Source organism: Tupaia chinensis, unplaced genomic scaffold (assembly GCF_000334495.1).
Source record: "Tupaia chinensis unplaced genomic scaffold, TupChi_1.0 Scaffold145814_1, whole genome shotgun sequence".
Lineage (NCBI taxonomy): Eukaryota > Metazoa > Chordata > Mammalia > Scandentia > Tupaiidae > Tupaia > Tupaia belangeri.
The window spans coordinates 2,285,293-2,307,357 of NW_006205672.1; the positions used below are offsets into that span (position 1 = coordinate 2,285,293).

At 45.9% G+C, this 22,065-nt stretch overlaps 2 protein-coding genes across 10 annotated transcripts in view; both read right to left on the minus strand.

Annotated features, from left to right (window-relative positions):
• The window catches only part of MRPS21 (mitochondrial ribosomal protein S21), a 17,121-nt gene extending 7,429 nt beyond the window's left edge, over positions 1-9,692 (minus strand). Inside the window, exons 1-2 of one of the 3 annotated variants that reach the window (XM_006168469.3) lie at positions 9,600-9,692; positions 8,834-8,948 (exon numbers count right to left, since the gene is read on the minus strand). In XM_006168469.3, coding sequence (XP_006168531.1) covers positions 8,834-8,948; positions 9,600-9,684 — 200 coding nt within the window. In that variant the 5' untranslated portion in view covers positions 9,685-9,692. Of the gene's footprint in view, positions 1-8,833; positions 8,949-9,119; positions 9,391-9,416; positions 9,493-9,599 lie in introns of those variants that run through there. The other 2 variants (XM_006168470.3, XM_006168471.3) reach the window with 2 other exon arrangements.
• A 6,254-nt stretch (positions 9,693-15,946) lies between these two features.
• On the minus strand, positions 15,947-20,912 carry CIART (circadian associated repressor of transcription). 7 transcript variants are annotated; one of them, XM_027768294.1, is made up of 6 exons: positions 20,780-20,912; positions 19,615-20,039; positions 19,372-19,447; positions 18,587-18,665; positions 18,369-18,480; positions 15,947-16,607 (listed from the first exon to the last, which is right to left on the minus strand). In XM_027768294.1, the coding sequence occupies exons 2-6, from the start codon at positions 19,978-19,980 to the stop codon at positions 16,080-16,082; spliced, it is 1,161 nt and encodes a 386-aa protein (XP_027624095.1). In that variant the 5' UTR covers positions 19,981-20,039; positions 20,780-20,912; the 3' UTR covers positions 15,947-16,079. The 7 variants fall into 7 exon arrangements, with proteins under 7 accessions (XP_027624095.1, XP_027624096.1, XP_006168534.1 ...); XM_027768295.1 differs by having other exon boundaries at positions 20,838-20,898; XM_006168472.2 differs by lacking the exon at positions 20,780-20,912 and adding an exon at positions 20,638-20,709.
• Positions 20,913-22,065: the final 1,153 nt, after the last annotated feature.

The window sequence follows — 22,065 nt, forward strand, 5'->3', positions numbered from 1 at the left end:
CCAAGTAGCTCCTTCCAACCAATGTACTTCCTGCACTGGTTTCCTAGACAACCATAGCCACAAAGTTCCAATTTTGTAAATTCACAAGGAAGCCTAAAAGAGATCATCATCGTACCTTAGTCTCTGAGTCTCTGGGACTTTACCTGAATCTCTTCATTTCTTTTTCTAGCCACCTCCCTTCTTCCTGATCAAATTCTTTTTAAGCACTGTAAATTGTTTTCCTCTACAACCTATTCCTACCTTGGTGTTTTAATCCCTACAGTAAGAAAAAGTACCGCTGTGCTTCTTAACTAGGGTACTTGGTAGAGTGCCAAGGGATACAGAGTTTCTGGATAAATCTGAAGCATCTGCTCGGAGCACCAATTTTAACTCAAGCGAGGATGGGGATGCTAGTCCTAAAATAGATGCAATGGCAATGAATACAAATTTGCCTGAAATTTTAATTAAAAAAATAAAAAAGAGGAGCTCCAACAAAATTCCATGTTTGTGTACAGTGGCAGAACCTCATAGTTCTTCCAGTCTTCTCAGCTGTTAAGAATACTTCTTCAGCGGAAGTTTGACAAATTAACAAAAGCCAAGGAATTGACAAAAAACAAAGGAATGTTCCAAGCTCATTATGTTTAATGATAGCTTCCTCTGTGCCAGACACTTTGGTAAATGTGAGGGATATACAGATCGGGGGCCAGCAGATGGTGCAGCAGTTATGTTGCCGGACTTCCACAAAGCTGACTATGGTTTGATTCCCAGACCCAGTGGCGTGAAACTCATGTCAGGTGCATGTGTGTGCATACCCAAGATCCCAGAATAGAGAAGAGCTTGTGGTGTGGCCATGCCCCCTGGGGGGTGATTTATCATTTTCCTCACCATCTCTGTCTCTCTCCAGCGAGCACATGTGCAGTAAGGCAGAAACCTCTTAAAAAAAAAAAAAGAAGGGGATGTACAAATCAAAAAGCCTTGGTCTCTGTCTTTAAGGAGCCTATATATAGTCCAATATGGTCATTATCAACCCTGGCAGAATAACAACCTCACATGGGACATTTAAAAAATGCCGCTGGACAGGCACCACCCTCCAGAGATTCTGATTTAATCTTACATTAAGAGTTTCCCTTCCAGGGACCAGCAGTTAGCGTAATGGCTATTTCGCTGGACTCCCACGTAGTCGACCACAGTTCGAGCCCCAGACCTGGTGGCTTAAACTCACGCTGGGCGCATGTGCGTGTGTGCCCAAGATCCCAAGAGGGGAATGGAGGGGAAAGGGAAAGGATTGCGTGGCCATCCCCCCGGGGGGTGATTTCTCACTTTCTATCTCTCTGTCTCTCTCTGTCTGGTGAGTGCATGTGCCCTATAGCAAAAACCTCTCAAAAAAAAAAATAAGTGTTTCCCTTCCATAAGAGAGAGTGCCAGAGAGAAAGATGTATCTTCAACAGAACTGTCATGCCAGGATCCACCCTCAGTCTCAGCCAGCCACTGGGCACACACACACATGCCCAGTGGGGGCAGGGAGATCTGGGAAAGGGAGGGGGAGGGGGAGGTAAAGTAAGTTACCAGGTCTGGAACTCAAACTGTAGTGGGCCACGTGAGAGTCCAGCACCTTAAACACCATGCCACCTGCTAGCCCTATCTCCAGGTAATTCTAATAAACAGAAAGGGTTGAAAACCACAATGTGTCAGACTGATCTCCTGCTGTTTTTGACTAAAATTAACATTTCCATCTAGGAAAAAGTATGTGTAACCTGCCAGTTACCACTTTTAAAAAAAAGGAACCTTAACAGAGGTTTGGGGCTGCCATTTGGGAAATAAATAAATAAAAGGAAAGAAACTGACTTGAACACAGATTTCTGAGAACAAAATCTGAAATGGAATCAGATACATATGCCCCTTCCCTCTGCCATTTATTTATTTTTCCCTCCCTCACCATCTAGTTGTGCGTAGGATCAGGAAGCATTTTAGATACAATGAAAAGCAATAAAGAAAAAGCAGGAAAAGCAAAGACCTGGTGTTAATTATATACAAAAGATATTGGCTGAATAAGAATTTTGGAAAAACAAGATAAACAGAGATACAGTTCTAAATTAATTAGACAACCCCAGACAAAGATAGGAAGGAAGTCTCTTCTCAGAAGATAAGAGTCAGCCTTATGCTTTTCGCAGACCTGGCCTCAATGAAGAGATGATCAATCTCTGCAGGCAGGAGATTAGAAATATTTATTTATTTATTTTTTTTTAAAGACGTTTTGCTATAGGGCATGTGTGCTCACCAGAAAGAGAGACAGAAAGTAAGAAATCACCTCCCAGTGGCACGCCATGATCCCTTCTCTTCCACTCACCTCTCGGGATTTGGGCACACACATATATGCGCTCGGCATGAGCTTAAGCCACCGGGTCCAGGACTCGAACCGCAGTCAACTACATGGAAGTCCAGAGACATAGCCATCACACCAATTGCTGGTCCCACAGTTTGTTTAGCCAGCTCTGTAGGGCACCGGTTAAGTGTTGCAAAGAAGCAGCTGGATCCCATGTGGTTGGCCAGGGTTTGAGCCCTGGTCCCTTGAGGGGGGGGGGAAAGGAACTCTGTTTTCCAGGTTGTTTTAAATTTTTTTTTTTTTCCTGCTATAGGGCGCATGCGCTCGCCAGCCAGACAGAGAGAGACAGAGAGACAGAAAGCGAGAAATCATCCCCCAGAGGGGATGGTCACGCCGCAATCCCTTCTCCTCCATTCTCCTCTTGGGATCCTGGGCACACATGCACCCGGCGCGAGTTTTAAGCCACCGGGTCCAGGACGTGAACCACGGTCGACTACGTGGGAGTCCAGCAACATAGCCATTACACTAACTGCTGGTTCCCTGTTTTAAATATTTTAAGTGAAAACAGAAGACACATTCCATCTATGTAATAGTGAAGAAATAAATGCTGTTAAATGGGATTAGCTATTGGCTAAGCGAGAAGGGCCTGGGTTGGAAAGTATTACTATCTATTAAAAAAAGTTCTAGGACCAGTAGGTGGCATGGTGGTTAAGGCATCGGATTCCAACATGCCTGACCATACTTTGAGTCACTGATCCAGTGGCTTGAAAATCACATGGGGCACATAGCCGTTCAAAACCCAGAGAGGAGAATGCAGAAGAAGGGAGTGCAGCGTGGCCATTCCCCTCTGTGGGGGTGATTTCTCACTTTCCCTCTCTCCAGCAAGCATTAAGCACCCTATGGCAGAAACCTTAAAAAAAAAAAAAAAAGTCCTTCCAATACTAGTAGTAAACTGGATCCTCATGTAAGAGTAACCACATGAGGTGTGGTGGTTGGGGCACTAGACTCCCACATGGCCAACCGTGGTCTGAGTTCTAGACCTGGTAGCTTGCTTTCTCACTTTCCTTCTCTATCTTCCCCTGTCTCTCTCTCTCTGGTCAAATTGAAAAGTAACGATAAGGGGCTGGCAGGTGGCATGGTGGTTAAGGGTGCTGGACTCCTAGATGGTCAACCATGGTTCATGTTCCGAACCTGGTGGCTTGCTTGTTCGCTCTCGCGCGCGCTCGCTCTCTCTCTCTCTCTCTCTCATTCTGTCCCCCTCTGGTCAAATTAAAATAAATAAATAAAGTTAAATAAAGTAATTCTAAAAAAAGAGTAATAACAATGTATAGAAAACTGAATAAAAATAATTTTTTAATTAGAAAAATAAATAACAGTGTATAATTATTTTCTAATTTTTTTCATCTTTAGGCCATTTTAAGCATAATCTGAGAACTCAGGAAGACGGGAGAAAAAAACAACTAACGTAAACTTTCAATCTCAGGAACCAGCAGTTAGTGTAATGGCTATGTCGCTGGACTTCCACGTAGTCGACCGCGGTTCACGACCCGGACCCGGTGGCTTAAAACTCATGCCGGGCGCGTGTGCGTGTGTGCCCAAGATCCCGAGAGGAGAAGGGATTGTGGCGTGACCATGCCCCCTGGGGTGATTTCTCACTTTCTGTCTCTCTGTCTGTCTGGCGAGTGCACGCACCCTATAGCGAAAACCTCTCAAAAAAAAGAAAAAAAAAAAAAAAAACCAAAACTTTCAATCTCTAGGGGCTGGCAGGGGGCATGTGGTTAAGGGCACTGGACTCCCACATGGCCAATCATGGTTCAAGTCACGGACCTGGCAGCTTGCTTTCTCACTCCCCCCCGCCAAACCTCTCTGGTCAAATTAAAAATGGATAAACAAATAAAGCTAGATAAAATAATTCTTAAAAAAAAAAAAAAACTTCCAATCTCTCAAAATAAATACACATACAAATCATTCACTAAGCAAAACCAAAAGGGTAAACATTTCCTTGCAATTACTTCCAAATGAAGATAATAGTTAACATATTATACCTAGAACATACCAATTCTAAGCACTTCAAATGTATTAACAATCCTTATGTCAACCCAATGAGGTGGGTACAATTAATAGCTTCGCTTTATAAATGAGGAAAGTGAGGCAGAGAGACATTAAGTATTGGGTCGTTGTGAAAGTCATGATGCATTTTTGCATAGAAAACAGAAAAACACGTCATGACTTTCCAACCACCTAATAGCAAACATCATGAAGCTAATAAGAGGCAGAGCTGGGATCCAAACCAGGCAATCTGTTACACTGCCTCATTTACATATTTTCAGGTTGTGGCTGTGTCAAGAGTATTAAAATTGTAACTACTTTCTTGGTACATGATAAGAAATGGTTCCAAAAACAATGCTACATCAAAAATTGGTTTTTTTTTGGTTTTGTCAAAGTAGCTCATTTTCTTTTTTTTTGGAAATTATTTAATTTTACTTATTCATTCATTTATTTTAATTCGACCAGAGAGAAACATGGAGGTGGGGAATGAAAAAGCAAGCCACCAGGTCTAGGACTTGAACCATGGTTGGCCATGTGGGAGTGTCCAGCTCCTTAACACCACATCACCTGCTGGTCCCCCAAAGTAGCTAATTTTCAAAAAACAAAGTCTCACTTTTGCTTTATCCACACTTTAGCAATAGGGAGGTGAGAGGAGCTAAAACTGAGCCTGTAAGAAATCTGTTTTTATCAAGTAACAGCTACCTCCCCCTTTCCTATCCCTCAAGACATCTCAACCACCCTGACTAGAAGACTCATCTAAATCCGTAAAAACAGCCATAAAGAAAAAGACACATGGGGCCAGCAGATGGCATAATGGTTACATCGCTGGACTTCCAAAGTTGACCACGGTTCAAGTCCCAAACCTGGTAGCTTAAAACTCATGCCAGGCAGGACCAGCAGTTGGCATAATGGCTATGTCACTGGACTCCCCTGTAGTCAACCATGGTTCAAGTCCTGGACCCGGTAGCTTAAACTCACACCAGGAGCGTGTGTGTGCATGCCCAAGATCCTGAGAGGAGAATGGAGAAGGGATAGTGGTGTGGCTATCCTCCCTGGGGGGTGATTTCTTGCTTTCTATCTCTCTCTCTTTCTGGCAAGTGCATGCGCCCTATAGCAAAAACCTTTCCAAAAAAGAAAAAACAACGACAACAAACATGCCAGGCCAGTGTGTGTGCATACCCAAAATCCCAAGAGGAAAATGGAGGAAAAGGGATTGCAGTGTGGCCATCCCCCCAGCGGGTGATTTCTTGCTTTCTGTCTCTCTGGCAAAGTGCACACACCCTATAGCAAAAACCTCTCTAAAAAAAGAAAGACATACAGGGAGAAGAAAAAAAGGATGCAGTTATATGTAAGACACTCCTTTTTCCAGATTCAGTATTTCATCTAACTAGCTAATTCACCACAGTTTGCAGGATACCTATAAAGACATTCATTTTGTGCTTCCCATATAGGAGCAAGGAAAGGTCACTAAATACCTCACGCCTCTCATAGACATGCTACTAGAAGGTCTGAAATAGGAAAGCTGTGGAATGAGCAGCAATTTTTCTTTTAAAAGACAGATTTTTGCTATAGGGCATGTGCGCTCACCAGAGAGAAAGAGACACAAACAGAACGTGAGAAATTACCCCCCCAGTGGGATGGTCACACTGCAATCCCTTCTCCTCTGTTCTCCTCTTGGGGTTTTGGGCACACACATACATGCACATGGCAGAGTTTTAAGCTGCTGGGTCCAGGACTTGAACTATAGTAGTCTATGTAGAAGTCCAGTGACATAGCCATCACACCAGCCGCTGGTCCCTGAGCAGTAATTAAAAAAAAAAATTAAATAGGGTATCATGGGCCAGCAGGTAGTATGGAGGTTAAGAGCTGGATCCCACATGGCCAACTGTGGCAGCTTGAAAAATTTGGGGCACATGTGCATACGTGTCCCAAGTTCTGAGAGAAAGGCGAAAGAACTGTGGTGTGGCCACCCTATTCTAGGAAATAATTTCAACTTTCCTTCTCTGTCTCTTCATGAGCACATGTGCCCTATAGCAAACTGAAAAAAAAAAAAAAGAAAGAAAGAAAGAAAGAGGGCATCTTACCGACTGATAGTTATTTGCTTTTACTCTAAGGATAAGTGACAGTACAGAGAGTAGCTTCTGGAAAGGATATGACTACTGGCATGCACCGATACAGAATGAGGTGATTAGGCTTACTAAAAAGACATATAAACCATCCTGGGCCTGGAACTTCTCATTGACACAGCTTCTGGTAACATCCTTATCCTCATTAACTGTGCTCTTCTACTACCTGGCCCTCTACATCTAGAACTCTCTGCTTCAGTAAGAACTAGGCTCCCTTTCATTTGCTTTCTCAGTCCCCAAGAGCTCCATCCATCCATCCATCAATCCACCCACCTATCCATAGTTTGTTTTTTTTTTCTCCCCTCCCCCCCAAGGTACAAACACTAGTCAGAGAGATATATACAGAAGGAAAAAGGAAAAATGAGAAAGCACCACTCCAGGGAGGATGGCCACATGGTGATCTCTTTCTTCTCCATTCTCCTTTTGGGATTTTGGACAGGAACATATACCTGCCTGGTGTGGTTTTCAAGCCACAGGGTCCAGGACTCAAACTGTGCAGTCAGCCATGTGGAATCTAGCCACCTTAACAACCACTCCACTAGGCAGCCTGAACTCCACCAATATTTGAACCCAGTCAAATAAGCATTCTTAACTAGAAAGTGACTGCATGGAGCTCTCCATTTCTAGAAAAACTAATAAATAACGAACTAATACAGAACAGAAAACATCACAATAAAAAGAGATGTTTAAGCTCCTTTCCATCATTCAATAATTGCACAACCCAAGAAATTCAGTCTAATCTTCCTAGCCTTCTCTTACTTGTAAAATAAAATTACCACATTAAGGGACCAGCAGTTAGTGTAATGGCTATGTCGCTGGACTCCCACGTAGTTGACCGCGGTTCGAGTCCCAAACCCAGTGGCTTAAACTCATGCCGGGCGCGTGTGCGTGCCTGCCTAAGATCCCGAGAGGAGGAATGGAGAAGGGACTGCGGCCATCCTCCCTGGGGGGGTGATTTCTTGCTTTCTGTCTCTCTGCCTCTGTCTGTCTGGCGAGCGCACGTGCCCTATAGCAAAAACCTCTCCAAAAAAAGAAAAAAAATTTACCACATTAAAAGCCTTAAGGCAGAAGGTTAGGTCATAGGTCTTTCCTACAAATTACACTTGGGGCGGTAGGTGGTGTGGTGGTTAAGGGCGCTAGACTCCAACATGGCTGACAGTGGTTTGAGTTCCAGAACTGGCAGCTTACTGCCCCTCCCCACCCCATCCCTCTCTAGTCAAATAAATAAAGTTAAACAAAATATTTTTTTAAAAAAAGAATCATTTAGGGACCAGCAGTTAGTGTAATGGCTATGTCACTGGACTCCCACGTAGTCGACCGCAGTTCGAGTCCCGGACCCGGTGGCTTAAACTCACGCCGGGCGCGTGTGCGTGCGTGCCCAAGATCCCAAGAGGAGAATGGAGGAGAAGGGATTGTGGCATGGCCATCCTCCCTGGGGGGGGTGATTTCTCGCTTTCTGTCTCTCTGTCTCTGTCTGTCTGGCGAGCACAAGCGCCCTATAGCAAAAACCTCTCCAAAAAAAAAAAGAATAATTTATTTTAATTGTATTTACTCATTCATTTTATCTTAATTTGATCAGAGAGAGATGGGGAGGGGGAGTAAGAAAGCAAGCCACCAGGTCTGGGACTTTAACCATGGTCAGCCATGTGGGAGTGTCCAGCACCTTAACCACCATGCCACCTGCTGGCCCCCAAAATATTAAAACAAACAAATAAAAAAGACAATTACACTCAACTAGCATTTGTTTCTCCAAACCCTACTTCATACTGGGAGAGGAAATGATGAATGAGGGATATAAGAAAGTAAAAAGCATTATAACTCATGAGGCGGGAAGGCTAAGAACGTTTTGCTTGAGAAATCTGAATGGGAAGACACTATGAGGGTTATTCCATCTCAGCCTAGCATTCAAAATCTTCCAATACAGCTATCCCACTCCAGCTAGTTCCTTTCCATCTATGTATTTTGCTTAGGCTTGTAATCTTGGAAACCTGTACGCCTTCCCATCTCTTGCCTTTTCTCCAAAATCCCAATGTGAAGTCATCTTTTCCATTAGCCTTACCCCACATCAATCCCTCCATCAGTTTTGTATGTACTAAGTTCCTGTTTCTAGCAACTACATATCTTGATTTTTTTTTTCCTAAGCTCTTAACTCTGGAACTGACTCATTATCAAGTAAATCACTGAATAAGCTTCAAAGGTTATTCAGGTTTGGGGAAGAACTTTATTTTTAAGATAATAAACCTGGGGGCTAAGAAGTGTTGAGACTGTGAACACCTGGCTGGCACCAGTTCGTGAACAACCTATGACAGGGAAAGGAAAATAACCACCACCACCCCCCCCCACCACCAAGAGCTACCTGTTTAGGGTCCTGTAGGCGCCTTCCACATTCCCTTCTTGTACCATCACAGTCCTAGCAATGAACTTCAGGTGGTTTGCCATGACTTTGGATTTAAGTCTCCACTTTGCAAGACCTAAAAGACGAGGGGCGCAGAAAGCATAGGGACCAGGTAAGAAAGAGAAACACGACAAATGCTTTACCCTGCAGCTTATCAATAGGGCCTGGAAATGCAACGTGCGCAGGGACACGCGACACGAGGCACGTGTAAGTGTTCAGTTCCGAGGAAGTACACGCGAATCGTTACCAAGACTTCCTCGTTCCCTTCGCCAATACAAGCTCCAGCCCAGGGGAGAAAAGAGCTGGCAGCAGGCGTCACCGGGGAGACCGCGTCGCTGGGCAAGGGAGGACAGGAAGAGCAGGGTCGCCGCAGGATCCACGTCGTCCCCACCCCACCCCCTCAACTACAGCTCCCGGGCCAGGAAGGGCCTGGGCGGAGGTCTGGGAAGGGGCCTCTGTCAGCCTTTGGGAAAGGGGGCCCCAGCGCGCAGACGCGCCCTCCCCCGGCGCCCGCCTTCCCCTCCCCGCCGCACAGGCCCCTCACCCCGCACTCCGCGGGAGCCGACTCCGGGCTGGCCGGCGACCGGAAGCGGAAACTAGGGGAGGGCCGGCGCCGCGCGCAGAGACCCGGGGCGGGGCGGGGGAGAACACAGTGCATGGTAACCATGGCAACGTCCTCTACCGCTCGGGATCTCACTTCAGCGGACCCGGGGCCTGGGTTCTGTACCTGACAGTGCTGGCATCACGCCGAAACACGTCCCTTGCCCTCCCATGGAGTCTTGCCCCGCAGCTTCTGGGAAGGCCCGCCCCATTCCATACCCTTCATCCTACGCCGTAGATACTTAAGCCATTTCCTTTTCTAGATGGAAAATGAGAGCCCTGGGTGAAGCTGGGTCTTCCTGGGATGCTTCCTGTTTTCCTTCGGAAAGGACAGACTCTGTGAGATCTGCTTTCGGATGGAAAACAGCTCCACACCCTTCATCTGTCTAACGAAGGAAAAGAACGGAAAGGAACATACGGCGGCGAGTTTCCCAACGTCATCATCCCAACCATTCACTAAATAAATCATTAAAGATATGGGAAACACCCACAGTATTTAGAGTCAAAGACCCTTTAATGCAGCTTCCATGGCTCTTGTCCCCTAGTGGGACTATAGAATTACCTCCTTTTTTATTCTTCACTGTGGAGACAGCCTTCCTTTTATTTGTACGTTTCTACATAGCCATTTATGGCTACTCACATAAATTTAGATCTAATGGCTATGGAAACATATACTTCCCTTAGAACTCACGCCGCGCGCGCGCACACACACATACACACAGGATCTCCATCAATTATACTAATAGGAACTCATAGAAAAACTTAAGTCCACCTCAGAGTAAGCCAAGTCCAAAGTATAAAAACAGAGCTAATCTGGGACATCCTTATGCTCTTAAACAAACTTCTTTGGAAGGTACTCCTGAAACCATTTCAGAGCCTTGTGGACCACTAGAAGACAGTATATAAACATAAAAGATAAATAGTAAAATAAGGCATATAATGAATGCAAAATTAATTATACAGGCAATAGTGTAATATGGTGGAAAGGCATCAGATTAAAAGTCAAGAGACCTGGATTCTATCCCAGCTGTGATATTTATCAGGCATTTGACCATGAATAAGTCGCTTAAACCAGGGGTCTGCAAACTACTATCAACAGGTCAAATCCAGCTCCACTCCTACTTTTGTAAATATAACTATTTCAAAACAGCCATGCTCAACTGTTTAAGTATAGCTGCTTTGGGCTACAAAGAGTTAGGAGTTGTTGGGGCCAGCAGGTGGCGTGGCGGTTAAAGGTGCTGGACATTCCCACATGGCTGCATGGCCGACCACGGTTCATGTCCCAGACCTGGTGGCTTGCTTTCGCACTCCCACCCCCCCCTCTCTCTGGTCAAATTAAAAAATAAATGAGTGGATAAATAAATAAATATTTTTTTAAAAAAAAGAGTTAGGAGTTGCAATGAAGACAGAGCCTAGATAGCCTACGATATTTACTATCTAGCCCTGCCACATTTAAATTCTCAGTCTATTTCTTCATCTGTAAAATGAGACTAATATCTGCCCTGTTGAGCTCACAAAATTTATAATGGGAATCAAATGGGATAAAATATAAAGATTCTTTGAAAGAAAGGAAAGGGGGAAGTAACATTCTTGAGAGCCTATCATATACCAAATCTGTATCAGGCATTTTATATACATGGTGCCATTTGATGGAGTAAAAGACCAAAGACTCAGTCCATGGATCATGTTTAATAGAAGGAATGAAAGGGAGAGGCACTTGAGTGAGTCACTGAAAGAGAGTAGTGTTTAGATTACAGGATCAGAAAAGACTAGGCAAGGTGAACAGAATGAACAAAAGTTTAGAGAGGAAAAAGCTTACAGCATTTGGACATGAATTAGAAAAATCATAACGGGGTGGGGCAGCAGGTGGCGTGGTGGTTAAGGTGCTGGACACTCCCACATGGCCAACCACAGTTTGAGTTCCGGACCTGGTGGCTTGCTTTCTCACTTTCCCTCTTTCTCTTTGTCTCTCTCTGATCAAGCTAAAATAAATAAATGAATAAATAAAATGAAATAATTTAAAAAAATAAAAATCATAACAGGAATCATGTAGGGCAGTAGAGGGAGAAATAAAAAACTTGATTAAGGATTTTAGACTTCTCATAGCATTGAGGAGCCATTGAAGGATTTGCATAGGGAACCACATGCAAAAACATTGTTCTAGGAAAATTAATCTGGTTATCAGTAAGAAGGGGTTAGAGGTAAGAGACTGTTGTTAAACAGAAAGGTCTGGAGTGATAGGAATGGGATGGAGAGGAAGAAATGGATTTTTTTAGAATTATTTTATTTATTTACTTAATTTTTTTAGAGAGAATTTTGCTATAGGGCATGTGCATTTGCCAGAGAGACAGAGAGAGACAGAGACAGAAAGTGAGAAATCATCCCCCAGGAGGGATGGCCACACCACAATTCCTTCTCCTCCATTCTCCTCTCAGGATTTTGGGCACGCATGCATACATGTCTGGCATGAGTTTTAAGCCACTGGGTTTGGGACTCAAACCACAGTCGACTACTTGGGATTCCAGAGATGTAACCATTACCCCATCTGCTGGTCCCATTAATTTAATTTAATTTATTATTATTTTAATTTGTTATAGGACACATACACTCACCAGAGAGAGAAAGAGAGGGAAAATGAGAAAGCAAGTCATCAGATCTGGGACTTGAACTGCAATCAGTCATGTGGGAGTCCAGTGCCTTAACCACCTGCTGGCTGCAGGTGGATTTTAAGAGATGTTCTGAATAAAGAGTAAAAAGAATTTTGTGACTGAATTGCACTATATTTTAAGTCTATTTATCTAGAAAAATGATGGTAGTATATATAGCACTAACATAAGAGGAGACGGTAAAAAGAAGGCACAAACATGTTTAAAGAAAGAATAATTAGGGGCCAGCAGGTGGCATGGTGGTTAAGGTGCTGGACTCGCACCTTTCAACTGGGATTGTTGTCCTGGACCTGGCAACTTGAAGCTCACAATGGGCACGTGTGCATGTGTGCCCAAAATCCCAAGAGGAGAATGGAGAAGGGATTGCAGTATGGCCATCTCCCCTGGGGCGGGGGTGATTTCTCATTTTGTCTCTCTGGTGCACATACATGCCCTATAGCAAAAATCTCTCTCTAAAAAAAATAATAATTTGATTGGTGATTACTGGGAAAAGTAGTGGACTAGAAACAAAGAGTTCTATACCACATATTGTGTTGTCTTGACCAAGTCATATACGTTTTCTCATCTCTAAAATGAGGGGGTTGGGTTGAACAAGATACAAAAGATATATCTTGGTTTTAAGTAATTTTTGAAGTACCCACAATATGTAAATAGCACTGTCCAGGGAAAATTTAGGAATTCACTATGCTATCTCAGGGGAAAGGTTTGGACCGAATGACGTTTTAGCAGTCTCTTAAAAGTTGATGCAATAATCAAAGTCATGAAAGAAGATGAAATGTTTATATGAAAAGATATAGTCAGATGGCTAGCCGAAGGCAACTGAGGTGGTCCCAGACCTGGTAGCCTGAAAAACACACCGGTATATGTGCATGAAAGCACGAAATCCCAAAAGGAGGAAGAAATGAAGGGATTGTAGTGTGACCATCCCCCACAAAGAAATGCTTTCTCTCTCTCTCTATCTCTCTCTCTTTGGGTCTTTCCAGCATATTCAAGTGCCCTCTGGAAAAAGTTTTTAAAAGAAAAAAAGAATGTAGTCAGAAAAAAGGGCCAAGGTCTGAGTGTAGGGGAACACCTGCTCTGGAATAGGCATAAGTGGAGCCATTAAAAGACCTAGGAGTTTCTGTCAGATAGGTAAGAGGAGAATTAGGATAGTGTGCTGTCATGGGACCCAGGGGAGGAGTTTCACGAGGCAGCATCAAGTGTGTCAGACGATACAGAGAGCATGAAGTACACAGCCTTTTAAAGGCCCCTTGGGTTTAGCTGTTGACTCAGAGGACACTACCTTACAATACTGATTCCGTGGGATCATTCCTTAGTGACTTTGGAAGGTGCAGCAACGTGAAAGTGGTGGAAGCTAGACTGCAAGGGGTTAAGAACTGAGTGGGAGAAAAGAATGAAAGAGTATGATTAGACTATTTTGTGTCGAGAATTATGGAGGAAAAAAGAGGACATTTTCAAGGAGGGAGTCATACCTGTAGGAGAAATAAATATTGGAAACAAGTTGAAGTTACAAGATAAAGAAGGGGTACATGATTCAGCGAAAGTTCAAGGTGAAAGGTAATCAAAAGCACAAATGGAAAGGTTGCCTTATATACATGATGCCATTTGATGGAGTAAAACACCAAAGGAGGGCTTATTTTCTTTTATTGTTTTTGTTTTGTTTTTAAATTTATTTAACTTTATTTATTTATTTCAATTTGACCAGAAAGGGATAGAGTGAGAGAGAGAGAAAGCAAGCTGCCAGGTCCGGGACTTGAACCACAGTCAGTCGTGTGGGAGTCTAGCATTCTTAACCACCAAGCCAGCTGCCAGCCACAAGGAGGGCTTATTTTCTGATGTAAGGAGAGGCAGTTACTGAGAACACATGACTTGAGAAATGGGGAAAGGTGTGTAATTAGCGCTGAGAAGCATGCTAAGATGCTGGTAAGCAGTGATGAAGACCCGACACACTACAGAAGCTCAGCATGGAGAAGAAACAGGTTTAGTGGAGACTGAGGCAAATTAGAGATCAATACACAGGGAAGAGTAAATACAGAAACATTCAGGGACTTATTTTTGCCTCCTGTAACACTGGTTGCCTTCCTTAGTCTAGCTTACGTATTTAGCAGCTGCAGCTTTTTGAGGGAAGACGAGGCCCAGTGTCTGAGGGGGCCCCCAACTCTGACAATTCTAGATCACTCCTCCCTCTTCAAAACTGGCAACCACAGTGGTTCTTTGGGCTCTTGTGCCCCTCCTCTGGCAGCAGAAGGTAACATATGCATTTACAACCAAGCATCAACAACTCCCATCAAAGCAAGCGCTAATTCAGAGCAGAGGAACCTGCTAGTCTGGGCCAGCTGGAAGATTACAAAGGTGAGAGACACAACGGGAGAAACCTGGTTTCTGAGGCTGAATTAAAAAAAAAAAAAAAAAAAAACCCCTGAAGCCTACAACTGTTTCAAGAGTGTTCCCTGGGAACCAGCAGTTAGCATAATGGCTATGTCACTGGACTCCCACCTAGTTGACCGCGGTTTGCGTCCTGGACCCGGTGGCTTAGAACTCACGCCAGGCGCGCGTGCGTGCCCAAGATCCCGAGAGGAGAATGGAGAAGTGATTGCGGCGTGACCATCCCCCCTGGGGGGTGGTTTCTCGCTTTCTGTCTCTATGTCTCTCTCTCTCTTTCTGGTGAGCGCACGCGCCCTATAGCAAAAACCTCTCCAAAAAAAAAAAAGTGTTCCCTACGAAAATGGCAGCAGAGAATCCCTTCTCTCCCACAGGATTTATATTCCCAGTCAGACTCTAACTTGGTAGAGTTCACAAATATTCATATCCCTCTGCTTTATTACTTTTAGTTTGCTATAAGGCATATGCACTTGTCAAACAGAGAGAGAAAATGAGAAATCACCCCCAACCCCCAACCCCCACCCCCGCAGCCACAATCCTTTCTCTTCTCCTTTCAGGACTTTGGGCACACATGCACACATGCTAGGCATGACTTTCAAGTTGCTGGGCCCAGGACTTGAACTGCGCAGTTGGCCACATGGGATCCAGCCTCCTTAACTCCCATGTCATCTGTTGGTCCTTTATTTTTTAAGAAAGAGAGTTTTGCTAGGGACCAGCACTTGGGAGTAACGTCTATGTTGCTGGACTCCCATGTAGCTGACCGAGGTTTGAGTCTCAGACCTGGTGGCTTAAACTCACTTGAGGGAGACCAGCAGTTAGCGTAATGGCTATGTCCCTGGACTCCCACGTAGTCGACTGCGGTTCGAGGCCTGGACCCAGTGGCTTAAACTCATGCCAGGTGTGTGTGCGTGCATGCCCAAGATCCCGAGAGGAGAATGGAGGAGAAGGGATTGCAGTGTGGCCATTCCCCGTGGGGGGTGATTGCTCACTTTCTGTCTCTGTCTTTCTGGTGACCGCACGCATGCCCTATAGCAAAAACCTCTCCCCCCAAAAAACAAACAAACAAAAAAGAGTTTTGCTACATGACAGTCCTAGACCATTCTCTCAGATGGGACTAAATGCACATCTCACCATGCCTAGTTGTTTTCAGACAGGGTGTCACCATATTGCCCAGGCCATCCTCAAGCTTTCCATCCCATACACCTCAGCCTCCCCTACATTCTGGGATTACAAGTGCACAGCTTTGCACCAGACTCCTCAATTGGACAAGAAATCAAATCCACGCCACCCTGAAAGCCCTAGCCTGCAGAGCACAGCATCCTAGCACATACTCCAACTGGCTAGGTTCCTCTTTTCTGTGGCTCAGAGAATCAAAACTGATATTTGAAGCAGAAAGTTAACTTCCCCCAATCGGCAAGCATTGTACAGGTTAAAAAAAAAAGTCTTTAATCAGAAAGGGTTTGTCTTCTCTCAACACAAATACACTCATTAAAAGTAAAAAATATATACAGATATATTTACACAAATTAGAAACCATAAAGACAGTTGCACACCCTAGGTCAGGGGTTGAGAAGATGAGCGTCAGGAGCAACTGGAGGATGGCTTCTCATCTGCTGTTCTAGACGTCCTGTGGTCATTTCGCTGGCCATGCTGGGTAGACTAGAAGGGGACAGGGAACAACTCCAGTCTGATGGCAGAGTTACTGGCAAACTGTGGCAACGAGGCCCCCCTCCAGATAGTGTTTTAGAATCGCCAGGGACGACAGGAGCTGCTGAAGTAGGTGGAACTGGAGTAGCTGGGGCAGAGTGAGTGAAGGGCTGTACTCCATGTTGGAGGAAAAGGATGACCCCAAAGCTGGTTCCAGTGCCTAGAGTACCATGGCTCATGGAGACTGTATCTGGGGAACTGAGGGGGGGATTGCAAATTGGAGTGGTGTGGATCCAGGTAAGGTTCATAGCTGGCCATTCTGTGAGGTGCCAGGGCTGCTTTGGTTTCAGAACTAGATGTCCCAGCTGTGTCTGGCCCATCTTTTCCACAGGAGGTGCAGGAGAGGAAGCTGCTGAATCACTGTGGTGGCTTGGAAAATGCTAGGGACAGAGAGAAATGAGAAACGAATTGTGGAGAACAGCTTTCAGATGAGTTCTGCCTGGCTGCTCAAACCTTTGTTTTCCTTGGGAATTCAGTGCAAACACCCCTTGTTTAATTCAACAGATATGTTCTTGCCAGACCACAGTAAATAAAATGTTAGTAACCAAATTATACTTCCATCTATTCACGTAATATTTGAGGGTCTACTATGTATCACATACTATTTTCAGACACTCAATATACAGAGATGAAGAAGACAAGTAGTCCCATAGTTGTTTTTATTTTTTAACATATTTTTTGCTATAGGACATGTACACTCACCAAAGATGAGAGAGAGAAAAAGGAGGCACCAACCATGTCACAATCCCCTCTCCTCCTCCTCCTCCTCTCAGGCTTCTAGGTGGGCATGCATGCACATGCACCATGTTTTTCAAGCCTCTGAGTCCAGGACTTAAACTGCACAGTCTGCTATACCACCTGGCTAGCCCTAGGTTTACACTACTTATAAAAAATAACTTTCTTCAAAATTATTTAAAGGAAAGTTTATTTTTTTAAAGAACTGTTTTATTTAACTTTACTTATTTATTTAGATTTGACCAGAGAGGGACAGAGTGAGAGAGAGAGTTAAGGAGTTTGAAAGCAAGCTACCAGGTCTGGGAATTGAACCATGGTGGGCCAAGTGGGAGGCCGGTGCCCTTAACCACCATGCCATCTGCCAGTCTCTGGAAAGTTTATTTTTAATTGGAATCATTTACCAGCTTCTGTTATCTTAAATGATAATTTTCTGTTAAATTCTTCAATAATTGTAAATTAATACATTGGCAGAATTTTGCAGCTTTTTGAAAAAATTTGCCAGAGGATACATGTACTCGCCAAAGACAGAGAAGGAAAAGAAGAAAGCACCCACCCATGGTGCGTGGTCATACCGCAATCCCTTTTTCTCCATTTCTCCATCGCGTCGGGATCTTGGGCACACGTGCACATGCACCCCACATGTTTCTCAAGCCGCTTGGGCAGGGACTTGATCAGCATGCTTGACCATGTGTGATCCAGCTCCCTTAACCGCTGGAACACAGTGCTGGCCCTGCTGCTTGTTTTTAATAAATTATTCTCACAGCAATAGTAACTGCGGCTGATTGGAAGCAAGTGCGGGCCATTATCTACAGGAGACTCTGCGCTCCATCGGTTGAATGCTCTCTAAATACCCTATTATTTGAAGATCTATAGGAACTAGGTCACCTCCACACCAGGTCTGAGTCTAAGACCCTGTGCTCTCCATATGGGTGCCTCACGAGTGCCCTCTCCCCAACTCCCAGTGACCTTCTAAGGCTAGTCCTTGAAACCTTTGAGTGTAGACTCAAAAGCTTTCAGAGGTTTTGGTACAGGAATACTCCAGCAGGAGTGAGAAGAGGAAGAAGGAAGGAGTTTAAGTACAGCAGAGAAGAAAGTATTTGCAGAGAGATACCAAACCACCTTTCCGCATGAATCATCTGGCCAGGTTTAAAAGCCTTCTGTATCTGTGCAGAAAGCAGATAAGCTGCAACATGAGGGATAGGATTAAACTTCATGGAGTTCTTCCCAGTGATACAAACAAAACAAACAAAAACATCTAGAAATCAAGACAGTGCAGAAAGCTGAGGCATTCCTTCTCTACAAAGTGAAAAAGACCAGAAGAAAATGGAAGGGGGTGCCCATTTCTGTATGCACATCTCATCTACTTGGTTTTTCTCCCCTCTCCCTCAGGTACTTAAAGTTCTTACCTTGGTCAGCTGATGGCTTCTATCACCCAGTGACAACTTCTGGGCAGCTATATGAGGAAACCAAGTCTTTAACATCCCTTCTACCTGTAACAGGGTTCCTAGATAACGTTCCCTGTAAAAAGGGCATTTAAAAAAGTCATTAAGTGTGAAAAATCAAGACAGGACTGGAGATAGCACCTTTGTATGATGCACTGGGGGAAAAGGCAGGAGGAACTTACCCCATCTGTGGCTTCTGCAAAACACCTACAATACGCTGGATCCTGTCCATTGCCACACTCTGCTGGAAACTGCTTAACCCTGAGGTCAGGGAGAAAGAAAGGGAGATCAAGGTCTGAGGTTCAGGCAAGAAAAGAACAGGAGGAGGGCTTTTGTTTTAGTTTATTAACTTATTTATTTTTAATTTTCCACAAGGAGCCTGTGCTTGCCAGAGACAGACAGAGAGGAAGAGAGAAAGCAAGGGAGAAAACACCTCCAGCGGGGATGGCTGCGCCACAGTCCCTTCCCCTCCATTTTCCTCTTGGCATGTGGGGCACACACCCACACACATGCTGTGTGTTTTTCAAGCCACTGGGTCTGGGACTCAAAAGTGACAGCTGGCTATATGGGATCCTGCCACCTTAACCATCATGCTACCAGCTGGCCCCAGAAGGAGGTTAAAATCGTTCTCCTAAATAAATTAAGTCACAGAAGCAAAAAGAGAAATAACACAGTGCCCCCTCAAAAAAAATTTTTTTTTATCTTGAGAATTTTTAAAAATTATTTTATTCAATTTTATTCATTCCTTCATTTATCTTAATTTGACCAGAGAGACACACAGAGAGAAAGGGGAAAGTGAGAAAGCAAGCCACCAGGTCCAGGACTTAAACCATGGTCAGCCATGTGGGAGTGTCCAGTGCCTTAACCACCACGCCACCTGCAGCCCCCCCAAAAAAAATCTTAGAGAAAAGCACATATAAAAGAAAAAACAGGAACCTAAGCCAAATGCAACTAATCAGATAGTTACCTCTCTCAAAACGACCCATCTTCAGCCCATTCAGTAGGTCTGTGAGTGGGCGTATAAACCCTTGGAGTTCCTTACACTGCAGGAAAATAGAACAAAGGCTATGAGTAGACCAAGAACTGCCCACACCAGTCGTAAATCTTCCTCCACCTCCAAATCTGGGAGCCAATACCACCCTCAAAGCGCCCTTATCAACCAGCTGGGTGCTAAGCCACTCCAGCAGAGGCTCCTCCTGCTTTCTCTTACCTTCTGAGCAAACAGCAGGTCTCCCTCTGTGGTACCACCCTGGATGTTCAGACTGGTCTCCAATTCATCATCTCTTGCTTTTTTGACCCCAGATCCTGCCATAGGAGAAGCCATGCCCCGCTGTTCCAGGCGAGATCCTGTGTGTTGGTTACTGGAAACCTTGGATCGATGCCTGCAGCGGATAGGACCCGGGCTGGGCCGAGAACCTCCCCTCTGCCCAACAGTGTCTGGCCTGGGCCCATGGGCCCCTTTGTCCTCCCTCTCGCTATCAGAGGGGAAGCCAAAGTCACTGTTCACTGGGGAGGTGGAAAAAGAGGAAGACAGAGAATAGGAGGAATAGGAAGAAACGCTAGATGGAGACTCCATAGGTCCAGAGCAGGGGCTGGAGGGCAGCTCCTGAAACACCCAAAGATCGGAACCTGCAACTGAAGAGCAAAGCGAGGGAGTTTGAAACCAGAGTCTAAGGATTCGGAAACGGACTGGGAGACTGACTGGGCTGCGCTGGACGGTACCTGCACTCCAACTCCCCAATATTACGTGTCTTGGAGACAATAGAAAAAGTCATCTCCCCAAGCCCCGCCTCCACCAATTAAGAAACTGGGGCTGCCTCCCTGGCCTCGGCAGAGCAGCTCTTGGCCTGACACCGCTTCTGTTCTTTTCTTCCCTCGGTTCAGAGTACCTGATTTGACACCTTCCCGTCCGCCCGCTGAGATCCTGGGCTATTCCCCAGCCTGACCTAGCAGCGAGTCTCGTGCCTGAGGCCCCGCCTCCGGCACTCCGTAAATCTGGGCACCCAAACCCACCTAGTGACCCCACAGGAACCTCCGCGGTAGAGACCTGCCGCCCACCCTTTTCCAATCTATCACCATTAGGATCCCTGAGCGGGTCCTTCTGCAGTCGCGCCTGCCACGTGATGCAATCCCTCCCAACACCACCGTCTGCTTTCGGTCCCCAAGCCCACTCACTCTGGGTCCAGACGTCCCTAGTGGCTCAGCTGCTCGCTCTTCCTCCGAGTATGCTCACCTTAATCAGTCCGCTCAGTCTAAGCTCTGTCTCCAGCTCCTACTCAGTCTCTCCCGGCTCGGCCAGCCCCCCAGTCGCGCCTGCCACGTGATGCAATCCCTCCCAACACCACCGTCTGCTTTCGGTCCCCAAGCCCACTCACTCTGGGTCCAGACGTCCCTAGTGGCTCAGCTGCTCGCTCTTCCTCCGAGTATGCTCACCTTAATCAGTCCGCTCAGTCTAAGCTCTGTCTCCAGCTCCTACTCAGTCTCTCCCGGCTCGGCCAGCCCCCTCCGCCTCTCGCCCCTTCCCCCCTCCCAGACACGTGCGGCTCGGCACGTGCCTCTCCCTGCGTACACAGATCTCGCGCCCTCACTGGTTGTCTAGCCTGTAACACGTGACTTTAGTTTCTAAAGTTCACAGCCCATTTGCTACAGCACACAGGGGCTCGGCCAATAGAGAGGCAGCCAGTTGGTGATTGGCTGGAAGGGAAGCATTCCGTGCTCCGCCCCTACATGCGGCTCTCGGGAGGACCCAGTGAGCAGAGCAGAAGGAGGGTGGAGAAAGAGTGCAAGAGGAGGAAAGGGCGGGACCCGTGGCCTTAAATAGGATGGTGATGCTCCGGAGACGCGCGACTTGAATGTCCAGAGACTGGTTGTGCAACTTGAGGCGAGCGCCCTGAGACGTGGGTTCTCCCCCCTCCACACACACACCCCGTTCTGACTCCGGAGCTAACTCCCGCCCCCTCTTTGAGCGCCTCTGCTCACGAGTGCAGCACGTGGAAACCATCCGCGGCTTGTGTCTGCAACGTGTGTGAGAGAATGGATGGGTGATACCGTGTATCTTCTTCCTCTCTCGGCGACCAGCCCTCGTGACTCCCCATCTCTGCCTCACCCTCCCCTCTTCTCTGTCCCAAGTTGGGTGCCTCCTGCCCAGCTGGGTGAAGAGGGTGGGGACTGCGGCCGAGAACACCGCGTCCTCTCCGGCCTCCCGTTGGGGCGGCTCCTCCAGCTCTTTTCTTACATAACCTGCCACGCACGTTACCAGCTCAGATGCCAGCCCAGCTCTAGAGGTCAAAGCTGAATTCGGTTGTTCCTGACTTTTCTGCCCGGGCTACTCGAGCCTTGCGTCCTAAATTCTCTGATTCCCAGTACCAGGAACAGAGGGGGGCAAATCCTGATCTCCTACGTTACGGCTTTGTCCAGCTTCCCTTTCTTCATCTGTCCGCTGGAGAAGATTTGAAAGGCTTTGAAGGGAGGACGGTGGCAGAGGGAAGGTCTAGAGTTTTATAGAGTCTGGAAAGTAACTGGGAATTTACTATTGGTTTCCCCTTGCAGTATTGAGCGAGCACAATGGAGAGAAAGGGGAGCCCACGCACTATCGGCTGACTGAAGACACGACATTGAAGAGACCGCAAGGGGGCAGCCCAGTTCTAATTAGGGCTCCAAA

What these genes read in the sequence shown, in the direction of transcription:
- CIART (XM_027768294.1), bottom strand. Translation starts at nt 19,980, where the DNA reads ATGGAGTCTCCATCTAGCGTTTCTTCCTATTCCTCCTATTCTCTGTCT. An exon ending in GATGGGTCGTTTTGAGAGAG is followed by an intron (nt 18,666 to 19,371) that starts GTAACTATCTGA and finishes CCCTGACCTCAG; the next exon opens with GGTTAAGCAGTTTCCAGCAG. An exon ending in GAAGCCATCAGCTGACCAAG is followed by an intron (nt 16,608 to 18,368) that starts GTAAGAACTTTA and finishes CTCTGTCCCTAG; the next exon opens with CATTTTCCAAGCCACCACAG.